The following is a 14454-nucleotide window of genomic DNA, read 5'->3' on the forward strand; positions in this document are numbered from 1 at the left end:
TAACCGATGCTAGGACCTCTAGGCACAGTATAAGTTATCACTCATAACAGTATAATTTTTATATGATTTTTAAAGACCATTTCTTACATTTCTCCTATAATCCATCTGTTTCTGTAAAAGGAGGAACTTTTTCTTTCTATAATTCTAAGATAAGAGAATAATAGAAAACTACATATAAAAGTGGACCTCGAAGATTTGATGGTCGAGGCATGGATTTAAAACCGGGGAGCATGAAATTTATTTAAACAAGCTTTTCAAGAATACAACATACAAGACACAATATAAGAAATATTTAAGACAAATTCTGAGGAGTTTCTTTAATAAAAATTACCATTTGTTCGCCATTAAAATTTTTACTCGACGATAATCATCGGGGGGGGGGGTAAAAACGATTTATTTATTCGTCGGATGTTAAAGTCCCAACCTTTTCCATTCTTAACCGTAACGCTAGGCAAAAATTCGCTCGCGAGCTACTAGTTGAAAACTGAATACGGATTGGAATTGTCGTTAAATTTGTGTTTATAATAAAGAAATTTTCGAATTATATTTATATAAATAATATATAAGAAAGTAATAATAATTATTATTACGCGAGTATAGTAGAGAATAAATAAATAATTCTCTGATGTTTTTCGAATAATTTGGCACGCTTTAAATGGGAGTGTCGCCGGTCCAATATGGCTTCCGTCGGTCGCATGATATTCGTCTCGAAAGGTGTAAAGTACTTCGAAAGATATAATTGTAACTGTTTAAAAAGAGATTACGTCGTATGTAAATATTTAACGAAGCGATTAAAATCAAATTCGGCCAACGTTCTGTCGAGCCAAGAGAACGTCGAAGAGCAACCTTCGCAGAAAGATCCTTTGGATTTAACCTTCTCCAACACCAAAGATGCTTACAAGAGTAAAAAAACTTTGGAACTTCTTCGGGGATTTATCGTCTTGAAATTGTGTTCCTACGATTATCTCGTGGAAAATCACCAACGGGTGAGTATTTGCTTCCACCGAAATTCCCTCTTAATTACATCAAAACGCGAAAATTCGCGTAAACCGTAATTCTAGGCGAGTAAACAACGTGGAATTTACAGATTCATTCATTACAACAATACTAGACACTCCGATAATAATCTGTTACACGAATCAAAGGTTATCTCATCGATTTCTTTCATTAATAAATGAACTAATCAATGAAATGATATGCCGTATTTTTTCTAATCTAATCTACTTTCATTTTATTTTTAAACATAAAGGCCAAAACTTCAATTAATAAATAAACACGCGACCTTAAAATGTCCCCTTATTAAATTAACCAAGAAACCATAAAAGGGATTTTTATTTATTTATTTCGAATAATTAAAAATTTAATAATAATGTAGGCCGGAGAAATGAAAATGTGAATGTTTAACATTGTTTTTGGACCGTGTTTTATACGGTTATAAAAGTAAAAGATGTCCGTTTATCGTCTGGAGGTGTTAAAATGAGATTTGTTAACAAATTTTAATTGCCGACGATTTATTGCCGCCTACCTCGACGGTTTTAAATTCTCGGAGCTCCGGGTACGGCGGACTTTGAAACCCCTAGTTTGAAATTTACAAAATATTCGCGTTGCCGTGTATCGCTTTATCGTAATTTGAGTTACTTCTTCGATACGTTTGAAATATCTAGCGGTCGGTTAATAATTTATTATAAGTGCATACGTTAATAAGGGGAAAATAAGGTATTAATTCTAAAGTTTGGCATCCTGGGTATGGACCGGTACCAAATTTATAAATCCGGCACTAACTGTTGATAGGTTAAAATCCTTAGACATAAGAATATAGTAATGTGTGTAGAAAAGAACAGTCGGTCGGTCAATATCGTTTATTATATACAAAATAAGTACGTTCCCGGTGCCGCAACGCACTGCCGGGTGTGGAAACGTGATAAATTATAGTACGGCTTGTTTGCAATACATGAATTACAGAAGTAACAAAGGTAAAAAAGATGTTATACAAAGAAAATAATGTTATCTACGAGTATTGATATATCTAAATTCCAGCCATGTACAATAATTACAGTTGTTTACAGGAGTAGAGGTACATAATAACAAAGATAGATAGTAATACAACATAAATACAATCGTTGTTGACGGGATATCGTTATACAGAGAAACTCGAAAAATGTGATTTGGATGTAGAAACGAGATGTAACAGAATAATGACGCACGTCTTAATACAAAAGGAGCCCAGGAAGTTGTTGATCTAGTTGGAGAATAAGGTGCAGTACAACCCAGGAAATGCTGCAAAGCAGCAAGGTGCTTAAATGTATAACTTGTCACGAGAAGTAGCGTAAGTATGTAGAAAAGAACAATGGTTAACATATAATATAATACAGTTTAAAAAGTTTTAAAACAGAAATATTAAAATAATGTCATGTGTAAGAGAAAAATTTTTTCAATATAGATTTAGTATGTGGCACCATAATTGGTATTTAGAGCTAGTTTTGCAAACAAATAAATTACCTAGTATGTGATTGGGGAAGTGATTAAACTCAAATATTATTGAACGTAACTCGTGTTCGTATGGAAATTTTTCCTTCGTATATACCACGGAATCGGCTCTCAAGTCCCACAAGCATTCTGAACCACCCTTTGTATTCTTATCTTAATATTTCAAGATGATTAACTGTCATATTATAATTTTATCTACACTACGGGGTGTGTCGTTTTAAAAAATTATACATTCATAATTAAAATTTTTTTAAAAATAAATTTTAAAAATATTCTAATCAGTAGCCACCTATGCTAAGAATGTTTCTAGTGCATAAGATTGAAGGTTTAAACCTATTTTGTCTGTCTGTGATTATTGAATTTTAATGAGGATTGTTGTTTGGGAGGGTAGCCAAAGCCACTTGTGTCATATCACAAATTTAAACTAGAAATTATTTAGAAACATTTTTAGAAGAAAGGAACCAACATTTTAACAGGAATATTCTTTAACTTTTGGATAGCTGAGAAATTCAAAATTATTTGTTAGTGTCTGTTATAAAGGAAAACTTTAAATATTATATTCTTGTTGGATGCACTAATAAAAAATAATTAAGATTTAATATAATAATAAATGATAGTAATTGAAATTGATTTTTAAGTTGAATTTTTATACTAATTTTAGCATACGTTTATTGTTTGTCACAGAACAAATTATTACATCAGTTAATTAAGTTTGTTTATTCATTTATGTTGAATCAGGATTAAGTTGTAAGCCATTGTTAATTAAATTTCTTCCAGCAGTTTCAATATTGGACCAGAAGGATTTGAACTTACAATGTAATGAATTAGGAAAAATATCTTAATGTATTTTGTTGCAGATCTTATAGAATAATATGTTAAGATATTACTCCTACTTTGTCAGATTGGGAGTTCAAATTCAATTTTCGACATAATTTTATTGTCTTTTAATGGATATTATGGTTTGGAGAGTGCTCTGTAATTACTGTGATCTATTGTATTTAACTTAAAACAAACTTTAAAAGAATACAGAATTTTAAAAACTCTGCTTTAATATATATGCATTTATTTTCAATAAATGCAAACAGTACTTAAATCCGAAAGCTGCATTCTAGCTAACTCAAGATGGTATCTCAATAGATTTTGCTGTATGTATTGCACTTTGATATTTAACTTCAATCATTCATATTTTAAAATCAAAATATCATCTATACATTACAAAGTCTATTTTTAAATAAATATTATGACACATGGATGATATACGAAGTCATTGAAGTGTAAAATATATTTTATAAAATAACTTCTACATTTTTTCTTTTTAAATTATCTTATTCTTAAAAACTTTTTATTTGTATTATTAGTATTCCATTAATTATTATTTATTTTGTGTTATTTTAACCATGTAATGATTCCATTCTCGAATAGTAAGTAATATAATTAATTTTAAAAAATAAAAAATTTTCTTAGTTGTTTATTATTATTATTATTGTTGTTTTGTTAAAGTTGATGAAAGTTGGAAGACAACTTCTTACGCCAGCCTTGTTTCGCCAGCTGATGCGCTTCACATTCTATGGTCAGTTTGTCGGAGGAGAGGATGCAAAATCTATTAAACCAGTCATTAAGAGACTGTATACTTTTGGTGTCAAGTCAATCCTGGATTACAGTGCTGAAGAGGACATTAGTGAACAGGAGGCAAAGGAAGCAGAAATGAAGTAATTTTTAAGAATTGCATTATGTAAACTCTTGAAACAGAAGCTTGTTAATATTAACTGTAAGGTCTTTAGACATAAAACATAATAGTAAAATGCAGTATACAGTAGTATTTGCTTATTGTAATCAAAATTCAGTTATTTTTCTAATTACATTCAGTTAAATAGACGTTTTAAGTTATCTTTTTGCGTCATCAACCACGGCATGTGGCTGATAATGTGCAATTATTATCAGCTTTAAACATTAACCAATGCTTTAAATATTAAATATGAATTGTTTTAATTGATGTTTGCTTGCAGTACAGTAGTTTAAATTGCTAGCATTTCTTACTTCAGTTATATGCTAGCTGTTCTTAAAGATAAAACTTTAAGAAACAGCAAGCAAATAATATCAGATGAATTATAATTAATAAATCTTTGAGTCATACATTCTTTAATTGCTTTAACTTGTCCTTTTAGTATACTAGAGTTAATAAAGCCATACTTTGTATTAATTGTAATCGTATTTACTTACCTCAATGTTATCAGTCTGCTATTATCATGAAAAACAATTCTGTATTTATTTTATTATATTGTTTTTAAATTATATTTTTTCATTATTGTATTGGAACCAATATATTAGACTAATTGATTAAATCTTAAAACAATTTAAGCCACATGTAATGATTATATTAATGACTTGTGTGATGGTGATATGAGAGAGGTGACAAATGAGTGGCCAAAAATGTTTAAAAGGAGAAAAATAATAAGCCAAATACAATAAAGTCCTATAAGTGTACTTTAAAGTTGTTTATAAATAATTGATACAAGAGTGCCATTGCTAGAAGTGCTCCCTATTAGTTATCATTCTGGGAGATGGAGCAGCAAAAATCAGGTGAAAGTTATCATTGAGCTGGTACAGTTTGCATTTTTAGAAATTTAGAATTTTGTATAGACAAGATTAATCTAGGTAATGAACATAAAGAATAATCTATTTTACTAAGAATAGAAGAAGAAAATGACATTCCTTGCTATGGTAGGCTGACATTTTATCATATAGCTATGTAATTGTCAGAATGACTGAAATCGTTATTTTTCATTGTATCTGCATAGTATCAAAGCTTATATTTTATGGCATATAAGATGCAACTTTTATCCAAAAACAAAGGGTATAAAGAAAAATTGCCTTTTGTCATATGTGTGAAGTTGTGATCTTTCATAGGCTAATGCATTTTCCAAATGGCCTTCAGTGGGCTACAAGTAACCTTTTCCCAGCCCAACTCTTGAATGAAAATATTGTTTAATTAAAAATTATTATTATTTACTATAGCCAGCAAGCTTTTGCATATATACATGTTGAATATTTTAATTGTAAAAGACTTCTTTTAAACTCTTCTTTTTTCCCTAATAAATAAAAATATACATTCTAATTTTACGTATTTGAGCAGAATACAGAAAAAAAGAATTTTGGGTCAGAGCACCAAAGGTGAAGAATTGCTTAATTAAATATGCTAAATACTTTTTCTCAATATACTGTACTGAAATGAGTGTATATCAGCTGTGTCAAACTCATTTAAACAACGGACCGTTAATGCGACTTGTAAAATTCATGCGGGTCACATCGCATTTACAAATTTACTTAAAATTATAGTTTGAAGTGAGAATGCAGGAATATAGATAGGGCAATTAAAACACATTATGTAGTTCAATGAATTCAACTCAACAATATATAATTGCTATAGTATTGCTTTTATTTAAACATTTATTTTATTTAATGTACATATTTATAAAACTAATATTAATTGTTTTCACCAGAAACTTGCCAGTGCTATCTTCCTCCTCCTAGTTTTCCAATATCTGTATTCAAAGACAGAACAATCGTAATTATTGCAGATAGATGTTTATCAGTTAATCTTGATCTGTAAGCCATTTTATTTAATTTCAGAGCATTGTGGCCACAGGCCATGAAAAATCACATCGGGGGCCGCCAGTTTGACACCCCTGGTGTATATTGTATATGCCATAAAATATGATATTTGACTAAAGAGCATGATCATCTTAGGTCTTTAACATAACAACTGATAGTAAGCCATTAGTATCATATTAATGCTATAAATGAATCTATGCTTTGTGGAATAACATTATTTTGGGTGGTATAATTGTTTTTATTATGCCATCTAATTACTCTGGAACATGCCTATTGTAAAACAAAAGAAGAGATAGTGTCGATAATGTCATACTTATAGGTTACAAATTTTGAAATGCTTGGCTACAATATCACTGATTAGTGCTATCTTTCTAATAAAATACAGCATATTTTAAAAATGGGTCAATCATCACACAGAATTTATATTGTAATAAGTTAAATTAATATATATATATTTTTTTATACTTATAAATGTAATATTTTTCTTCAGACCTTTGAAACCTTCCACTCCTAAAGCACCTGCTGATTCTAAAGGAAGTAAAACAGGTTAGCAAATTAAATTTAGATTGTTTGAATAAATAATTTTAATCTTATCACAAAATGAATAATGTTTGATTTTTGTCCAGGTGAATTAAAAAAATATCAAATGTACGAAGAATTTGCCGACCGTCGTAAACATTATGTGAAAGCAAGAACGTACTTTTATCTCAGTGAAGCGCAATGTGAAAGGAATATGGAAACTTTTCTAAAGTGTATAGATGCAGTTGCAGGTAAATTTTTAAAATTTTAAATATAATTTTTAATAAATTAGATTTTAATTAAAAGAATTTATTACGATATTGAGAACATGTTTCAATGTTTCATCTATTCTTTTATTTGGCAAAGTACTTCTGTCTTTTAAATTATTCTTCATTTTATTAATTGAGAAAGATAAATTAATAAATATTAATTCTTGAAGCCAACAAAATAAACATTTAAAAAAAGAACTTGAGAAGATTTTATATACTTTTTATGTTCTTTTCTTAAATATTTGTGTGTTTAGCTTCTAAGATTAATATTTATTAATTTACATTTCTCACTTGTATGGTTTTAACGGTGAATTGTATTTATTATTATCTTAAATGATTCAGTTATAGATAGTCTTGTAATGTATATTAGTTCATTACTCTTAATTTTCAATAATTATTTCATATATTTGCAAATTTAAGATTTTTCTATTTATTATTATTATTCTGTATGAGATTTTCTAAAAAGGATTATTTAAAATTTTTTTTTTTTTTTATAATTATCAACTTTAAGATCTGTCTGTAACCTATTCTGTGTTAAAGATATTTACTTTGTCATGTGATATAAATCTCTTTCTATAAATAATTTTTACAACTATACTGAAAGGTTATTTTAAGGTTATTTAAATTTTTTCCAATTTACTTACAATTAGCAGTGTTGTAAATAAATGCCCAGTGTTGCTCAGATATAAATTTTTTTAAGGTTTTTTGTTAGGATTTAAAATTTTTTCAAGGTGTATGTACTGTATATATCAAATTATAGGAATTGTTAACAATTTTTATGTATACACTCTGTTTGTATACATTCAATATTGTATATAAAGAAGTGTTATTGGGCTGCAATTTAAAAAATTGTGGATCTATAAATTCATCTGTCCATTTGTCTATCTGTCCTTCCTTACTTATGAGATTGATGTTAGGTAGATGAATATTAAGACCATATCTGGAAAGCTTAGGGGCAAGAGGCCCCAATTAACAATATAAGAATGTACACTTTGCACTGGAATTCACGTTATTTCAATTCAAATATTTTTCCTGAAAAGAGTTACATAGATGACCTATTTCGAACAGGAAAAGTATATGTACAGGGGCAAGACACTTGATGAATAATTTCTTGAAAAAAACACATTTCAAATCTAAACATTCTGTTTTCTGACTCTATGAGTAAAGAATTTCTTATCAATTTGCCCTCTTCATTGTTTCACATGGAATCTTCACAGTAATTTATGCCGTATATAAAGCCTTCAATAAATAGAATATGGATCATGGAAAACCATTGTTACAACAGTTGAAACAATGGATTTTATAAGCAATTATTTACATATATTACATAACATATAATTAGAGCTTAAGAAACAACTAAATCAAGTGATTTTTACATTTGTTTACATTTTGTCTCCAATAAAATAGCAGGGATGTGTTTCTATGTTGGTCATATTCATTTTTGTATAAATTTTTATTATCTATTTTTTAATGTTTTGCCAATAGATGGTGCTACATCTAAATTTAGCAAAGGCAATGTAAACAGAAAGTAATTGCTATATAAAAATACAATCAATATTTTGGGATGGGATGTATGACATTATATAAGAAGCATTTTAATGTAATTGCTGAGTTTTGTAGCAATTGGTGGAATGGCCTAGCAGTGTATAGCAAACAAACAAACAAACATTTTCATTTATAGATATAGATTTGATATATAAATTTATGATATTATTTTAACACTACACCTTATCCAAAACACAGAAAACAAACATGATTTTCTTTTCAGGAAATTTTATGCATTTCTAATGATAATTTTTAAAAAAAGATTTATAAAGTAGTTGAGATGTGAAATTATAGATTGATTTGTTATTCCCAAAAGATGTTAAATTCTAGACTGATGTATTAACCAGAGTTCTGGATTATTAAGAAATACAACTTTAAAGTGAAACTGTCCTTGCTTTTATTTTTATTTTTGTAATGAAAAACATAACAAGAAAAAATATAAGAGAAGATTTAATGAATAGATGATGTAAAAGATTACAGTTTTGCAAATGTTTTAATATGCCACTTCACAGAATATAGTTATCACTATGATTATTTCTAATTCCATGAATTAATATTTTAGTTCAACATTATGTTTCGGCCTACATTAGTGTATAATCTGTGGCGATATTCGAAATATTTAACAAAGGGTTCGCTAACAGAAAATTTTTCCTTAACAATTTTTTTTTCGTTCAAATGGTCCATTAGCAACATTAGCGCAAAAACTGACCTTAAGATATCCATATAAATAAAAAAGATGCATTTGCAAAATTAAGTCAGTTAAAATTTAACATTGTTTATGCCAGAACTATATTTTTTTTATAAATAATAAAAAAGAGTGTTCAAAATGGTTTATTTTGTACATATTTTAATATTTTTCATTCAAAATATTTTATAAACATAAAAATTGGCTTTTATTTTAATCAGAAAAAGTCATATGGAAAGCAGTTAAACAAGAAAAATTTTTCTAAATGTCATTTATTTTATCGTTAGGTATTATTATAATAATAGATAGATGTCATCTTCTCTTGAAATACAATATCTTTCTTATTTCGCTGTTGATAGCCCGACACGTGTTCCGCAGCCATCTTGTATTTTCTCACGCGCATGGGATTGTGGGATCTCTGTTATGACTGGATCTAGTTTTGAGAACTCTCTTGAGTCGATTGCGTTGAACCTTGTTTTAGTCGAGATTGAAACAGTTGATGGAGGTTGCACTAGGCGAACAGGGTATAAGGCTTTAGTTTAGTATTGTTACAGAGTATAATACGTATATTTTAATATATTTTTTAAAAGAAACAAAACCACTGAGAAATGTTATGTGTGTTTAACAATGGGTTCGGAAAACTTTGAAAATGTTAACAACGGGTTCGGCCAAACCTGTGCGAACCCGCTGAATATCACCACTGTGTATAATATATTATATCATTCATTTTATGTTGTCATCAGTTTCTCTTTCTGTATTTGTTTTATGTCAATCTCATTACTAGCAATACAAACATTGTTTATTATTATAAACAAATCTTGTATAAAAAATAATATCACATGCCTTACCACCATTTTTCTTGGTTGCATTATTTATAGAACAAAAATTTTTCTGCAGTTGTTTTTGATTTATTTTTGGGAAAATATTTTGATCTATTAAATTTGAGTTCAATCAATTTTGATCATTTTTTATGTTTATTTCAAAAAGGTTTAATTTGAAACTTGTCCTGAAAGTGGTAATGCCTATCTTATATCTTATATGAGTATTAAATTTACAAGAACTTAATACAACAAGCTTCTTTATTATATCTCTCTTCCTGCTTTAATAGATAAAATATTTTATACAACAAGCACTGACTAATATTTATGAGAACAAAATGTTTTTTCTGATCATTTGTGACAAGAGTAGATAACTTGAAAGTTCCAGCTTCCACCTTCTCTGTTTCATTTGCACTGTATATTCGTTAAAAGTATTACCATTCATTTTAATACAGTTGTGCAGTTTATTGAACTTAATCTGTACGTTACAAACCTTTCTAGTAGTGATTACAGTTTTATTTGCTTTGTTTTCTGTTTTACGTCTTAACCAGAACTATGGAGTCAAAATACCAAACCCCTGACTCCAAATCATAGAATTTTAGAAAGTTTTACATCAATTCCTGCCTCTAAATAATAATTTAAAATATATTTTGATTATATTAATCCAGATGGACATTCATCACTACCAAGTGAATCATCAGGCTACTTTTTAAGCATTTTTTAACACACATACACACTTTTGTAGTGGTTTTTCTTTTACATTTTTGGACTCATGCAGTGTCAATATGACAAAAAAAAAAAAAAAAAATACAGGATGGTCAAAATTTGACTCATGTCTGACAAGGGAAATATATTGACCATGTCCCTTGGTCAATATATTTCCAAACAACATACAGCTTGCAGGCCAACTATATGTAATTTGGATTTTTTCAAAACAACCTGTGGATGTTTTCAAAATACATATAGTGAATGGTCTGCAAAATAATATACATTAAACTTATACTGTTATAAGTTTATATTATATACCAATTCTTTGTGTTACCCAATCTATTATAATTTTGTATACATTCTTTTCGACCATTTTCACCATCATTTTCAATCAGCTGGTTAATTGCAATTGACTTGTTGACTCAGCCAGCTATATGTTGTAAAAACCTAGAAAATTTAACTCCTGTACATGCACTTTCACATTTTATTTGGCCTGCCATTTAAAAAGTTGTCTACCCCTATCATATTTTATAACAACCTGGAAAATAAAAAAATTATGGATTGGAGTCAGTAAATGTTTTTCAGACACTAACATCAACTTCTTAAACTTCCGCCAACTCCTGTCAACACAGACTTTCCAGCCTTGGTCTTAACTACCTGTTTTACTTATCATTAAATAAAGAAACATCTGATAACTTGCATATTTACTTCTCTTATGTTATATTTATTGTGTATTATTTTCTTTTATATTGGTGAATAATCTAATTAACAATTTCATTTATTTCATTTCATTCTATTTAGAATGATTGGTTGATAGGTAAACAGCTGTTTTGCAACACTTTAATGTTGTAGGAATCATGGATACTGTGATAGGTTATATTGGAATGGATTATGTAAGAAATAATGAGAAAGTTATCCTTATTTATGAGAGGTTTTCAGGAACAAGTTATTCTTGTAAATTGGGGTTACAGTGCATATAAAAAAATTGGTTCCTTGACAGCAAATACTGTCACATTGAAGAAATGAAGTTAGTGAGGGACATTGATTTGCCTAGTTTTATTAATGAGAAAAAATATAGAATGACCCAAAAATCAGTTATCCAAGATATATTTTAAGAATGGCTAATCCAGTTTGGAACAATATAACTTTTCAATTACTTCTTAAAACATTTTCAAACTTATCAAACAAGCTAAAATTAAGAGTTTAAATTATATTTACAAATACATATTATATGTTATATATTTATTATTATTCTTATTAATTCTGCAGGGGCCACAAAAGCAACAGGATTTGCTGCTGTTAAATTGACTGCTTTAGGACGTCCTCAGTTATTAGTATGTCACAAGATATTTTTTTAAATATTAATATTCTGAAATAAGTTAAAATAGATGCATTGATAATTAATTATGTTAAAAAATATTAAAACTAAAAATTTATTAAATGACTAAAATATGAAATATAAATTAAATTATTAATTTATAATTAATTTCTTATTATTTCAGTTCTTATTATTGATATAATAAGATGTTACTTATATTTGAACTAATAATAATTTAAAGCTATTAATATTACTGTGAGAATTGAAGGATTTATTTGAAATGTAGTGCAATAAAATGAGGTAATTTGAATAAAACTTTACTCTCCAAATAGCAAAATTTCAACTCTGTAGGGTTTTTTATTTTATTTGAATTTTATGTTAATCTAGTTCAATTTCATATAAAAATACAAGGGTTAATATCTTAACTTATAAAGTGTATTTGTAAGCTTAATACAAAATATTGCAAAAGTTCATTTGCATGTTAGTAGGATATGTTAAGAACAAAAGTGGTAATGAAAAATATTGATTTTTTTTCTATAAATAATTTAGCAGCATATTAAAATTTAAGACTAAAAATTTAGATGGAAAAGATAAAAAATAATCAGAAACAGATTAAAATATTTTGACTTTCTGTTATAAAAATAATTTCCATTTAAATGCTTTAAAAAGTTATTGATGTTTTTGTAATTCTGTAATGTTACAGGAAGAAATTCTTATGAATGATGACTTATAAAACTATTATTTTAACTTTTGTAGTAATTAATATACATTTTTAAATTACAGAAAAACTAAATTTTCAAATAATCTCATTTCTTCCTAAGCTTCAATTATCTGAAGTTATTGCTCTCACAAGAAAATTCTTCAAAGAAGTAACAGGAGCGGAAGAGAGTATGCCCCTTGCAAGCGTTTCTCCAACGACAATGGAACTTAAATTAGGACGTTATAATATACGAACTGATGATGAAGAAGTTCGTAAATGGTTTGAGAAAATGGATTATGATCGTAAAGGGTAAGGAAAATATTATTAAGTGTTATGATATAAAATTTTAATTATTTTTTTAATAAATTAAGATAAAATACTGGTAGACAATAATTTTACTTATTAGATATACTAAGCTGAACAAAAAATATATGATTTTTAATCAGTAATAAGCATAATTATAGTTAAAAGCAAATATCAGTACTGTACTTTTAACAGTTAGATTACAGTTAAATTTTAAAGTCAGAAATTTTAAGTTAAAATAAAATGCATTAAAAATATATCAATTTATAATAGTATATTATTCATTGGAGTTAGTTTTTGAGTGCAAGAAATGAAACTTTGCATTCTGCAAATGGTAAATTTTATAATATGCTTTTTTAAAGGGTTAAATAGCTATAAAAATAAATCAAAGATTGAATGTATTATATAATGAAGTTTTCAATACAGTTAACTATTTTTTTCTTTGCACTTTTACTTTATATAATAGTCCTTACAGATAAGAATTTTTATTTGTAAATATATGAGTATATTTTTTAACTCATTCATGTATATAATTAGACTTCTGTTAACCAGAAATTTAATAATACAATAATAATAATGAATTTGTATCTTGATTCGGACTCATTCATATATTTACAATTCATCCTATCTATGCTCCTTAATTTCCATTTCTACTACATTTCACTATACCTTTAAAATGCAGTCTACTTTTGTCAGTTCTCTAACGTTTTCGGTCTAATTTATAGACCTTCTTCAGGATTGATGTAAAATATTTTAAAAATTTGAACTTTCTCAACGGTAATTCGAACCACGCACGTTCTATAATCTTCAGATATTCGATCGCGCATGTCCATTAGCTCTTTATAATGCCGCCGCTCTCCATGCCGTTGCTATTCTACTTGACTCTCGAAAATTTATATTAAGCCCCTTTTCTCTGTATTTATAAATGTGCCATGCCTCTGCATACTTTAGATGTCGTATATTATCGATCTTTTGTACAATATCCGCCTTGCTCCATTCGATTGTAATCTCTGCAGGATCCGCGATAGCATAATTGGCCAAAGCCGTGATCGGTTGTTTAGATCTTATATTTTTTTCGTGCTCCTTCAATCTTTCTCTTAATGATCTCTTTGTGGCTCCTATATAATATAACTCTTTCTTTAGCCTTTTATCATGCAACGGTATTCTGTACACACCTGGAACTAGCCTCCTGTCTATTGGTGTTTTGTCATTTCTTAGCATTTGGAATATTGTCGTGTTTCTCTTATATGCTATTTTCTTTTTGCTCTCTACTCCTATTTTTCTGTATATGCCACTTAACGGTGCTCTGTATTCCATTACGGTGAACTCCTTTTTTTCTTTCTTATCTTTAGTCTTATTGCATCCTTTTTCCGCTTCTTGTATTAAGGCTTTTACTTTACTTTGCTTAAGTCCTACATCTCTTGCTAATTTTGCAATGTAATCAAGTTCTTTACGTGTGTCATACATCCTGCTACAATGAGTGTATGCTC

The 14454-nt window shown here is 28.1% G+C and overlaps 1 protein-coding gene across 1 annotated transcript in view; it reads left to right on the forward strand.

The window, feature by feature from the left end:
- The first annotated feature begins 637 nt into the window (after window positions 1-637).
- LOC111641249 (proline dehydrogenase 1, mitochondrial-like) overlaps window positions 638-14454 on the forward strand; it is a 33763-nt gene continuing 19946 nt past the window's right edge. Inside the window, exons 1-6 of the mRNA XM_023387388.1 lie at window positions 638-986; window positions 3988-4196; window positions 6590-6645; window positions 6726-6869; window positions 11913-11977; window positions 12783-12970. Coding sequence (XP_023243156.1) covers window positions 678-986; window positions 3988-4196; window positions 6590-6645; window positions 6726-6869; window positions 11913-11977; window positions 12783-12970 — 971 coding nt within the window. The 5' untranslated portion in view covers window positions 638-677. The remainder of the gene's footprint in view (window positions 987-3987; window positions 4197-6589; window positions 6646-6725; window positions 6870-11912; window positions 11978-12782; window positions 12971-14454) is intronic.

The sequence above is a fragment of the Centruroides sculpturatus genome, unplaced genomic scaffold, assembly GCF_000671375.1.
Source record: "Centruroides sculpturatus isolate CEXI.00-Female unplaced genomic scaffold, Cexi_2.0 scaffold1475, whole genome shotgun sequence".
Taxonomy (NCBI): domain Eukaryota; kingdom Metazoa; phylum Arthropoda; class Arachnida; order Scorpiones; family Buthidae; genus Centruroides; species Centruroides sculpturatus.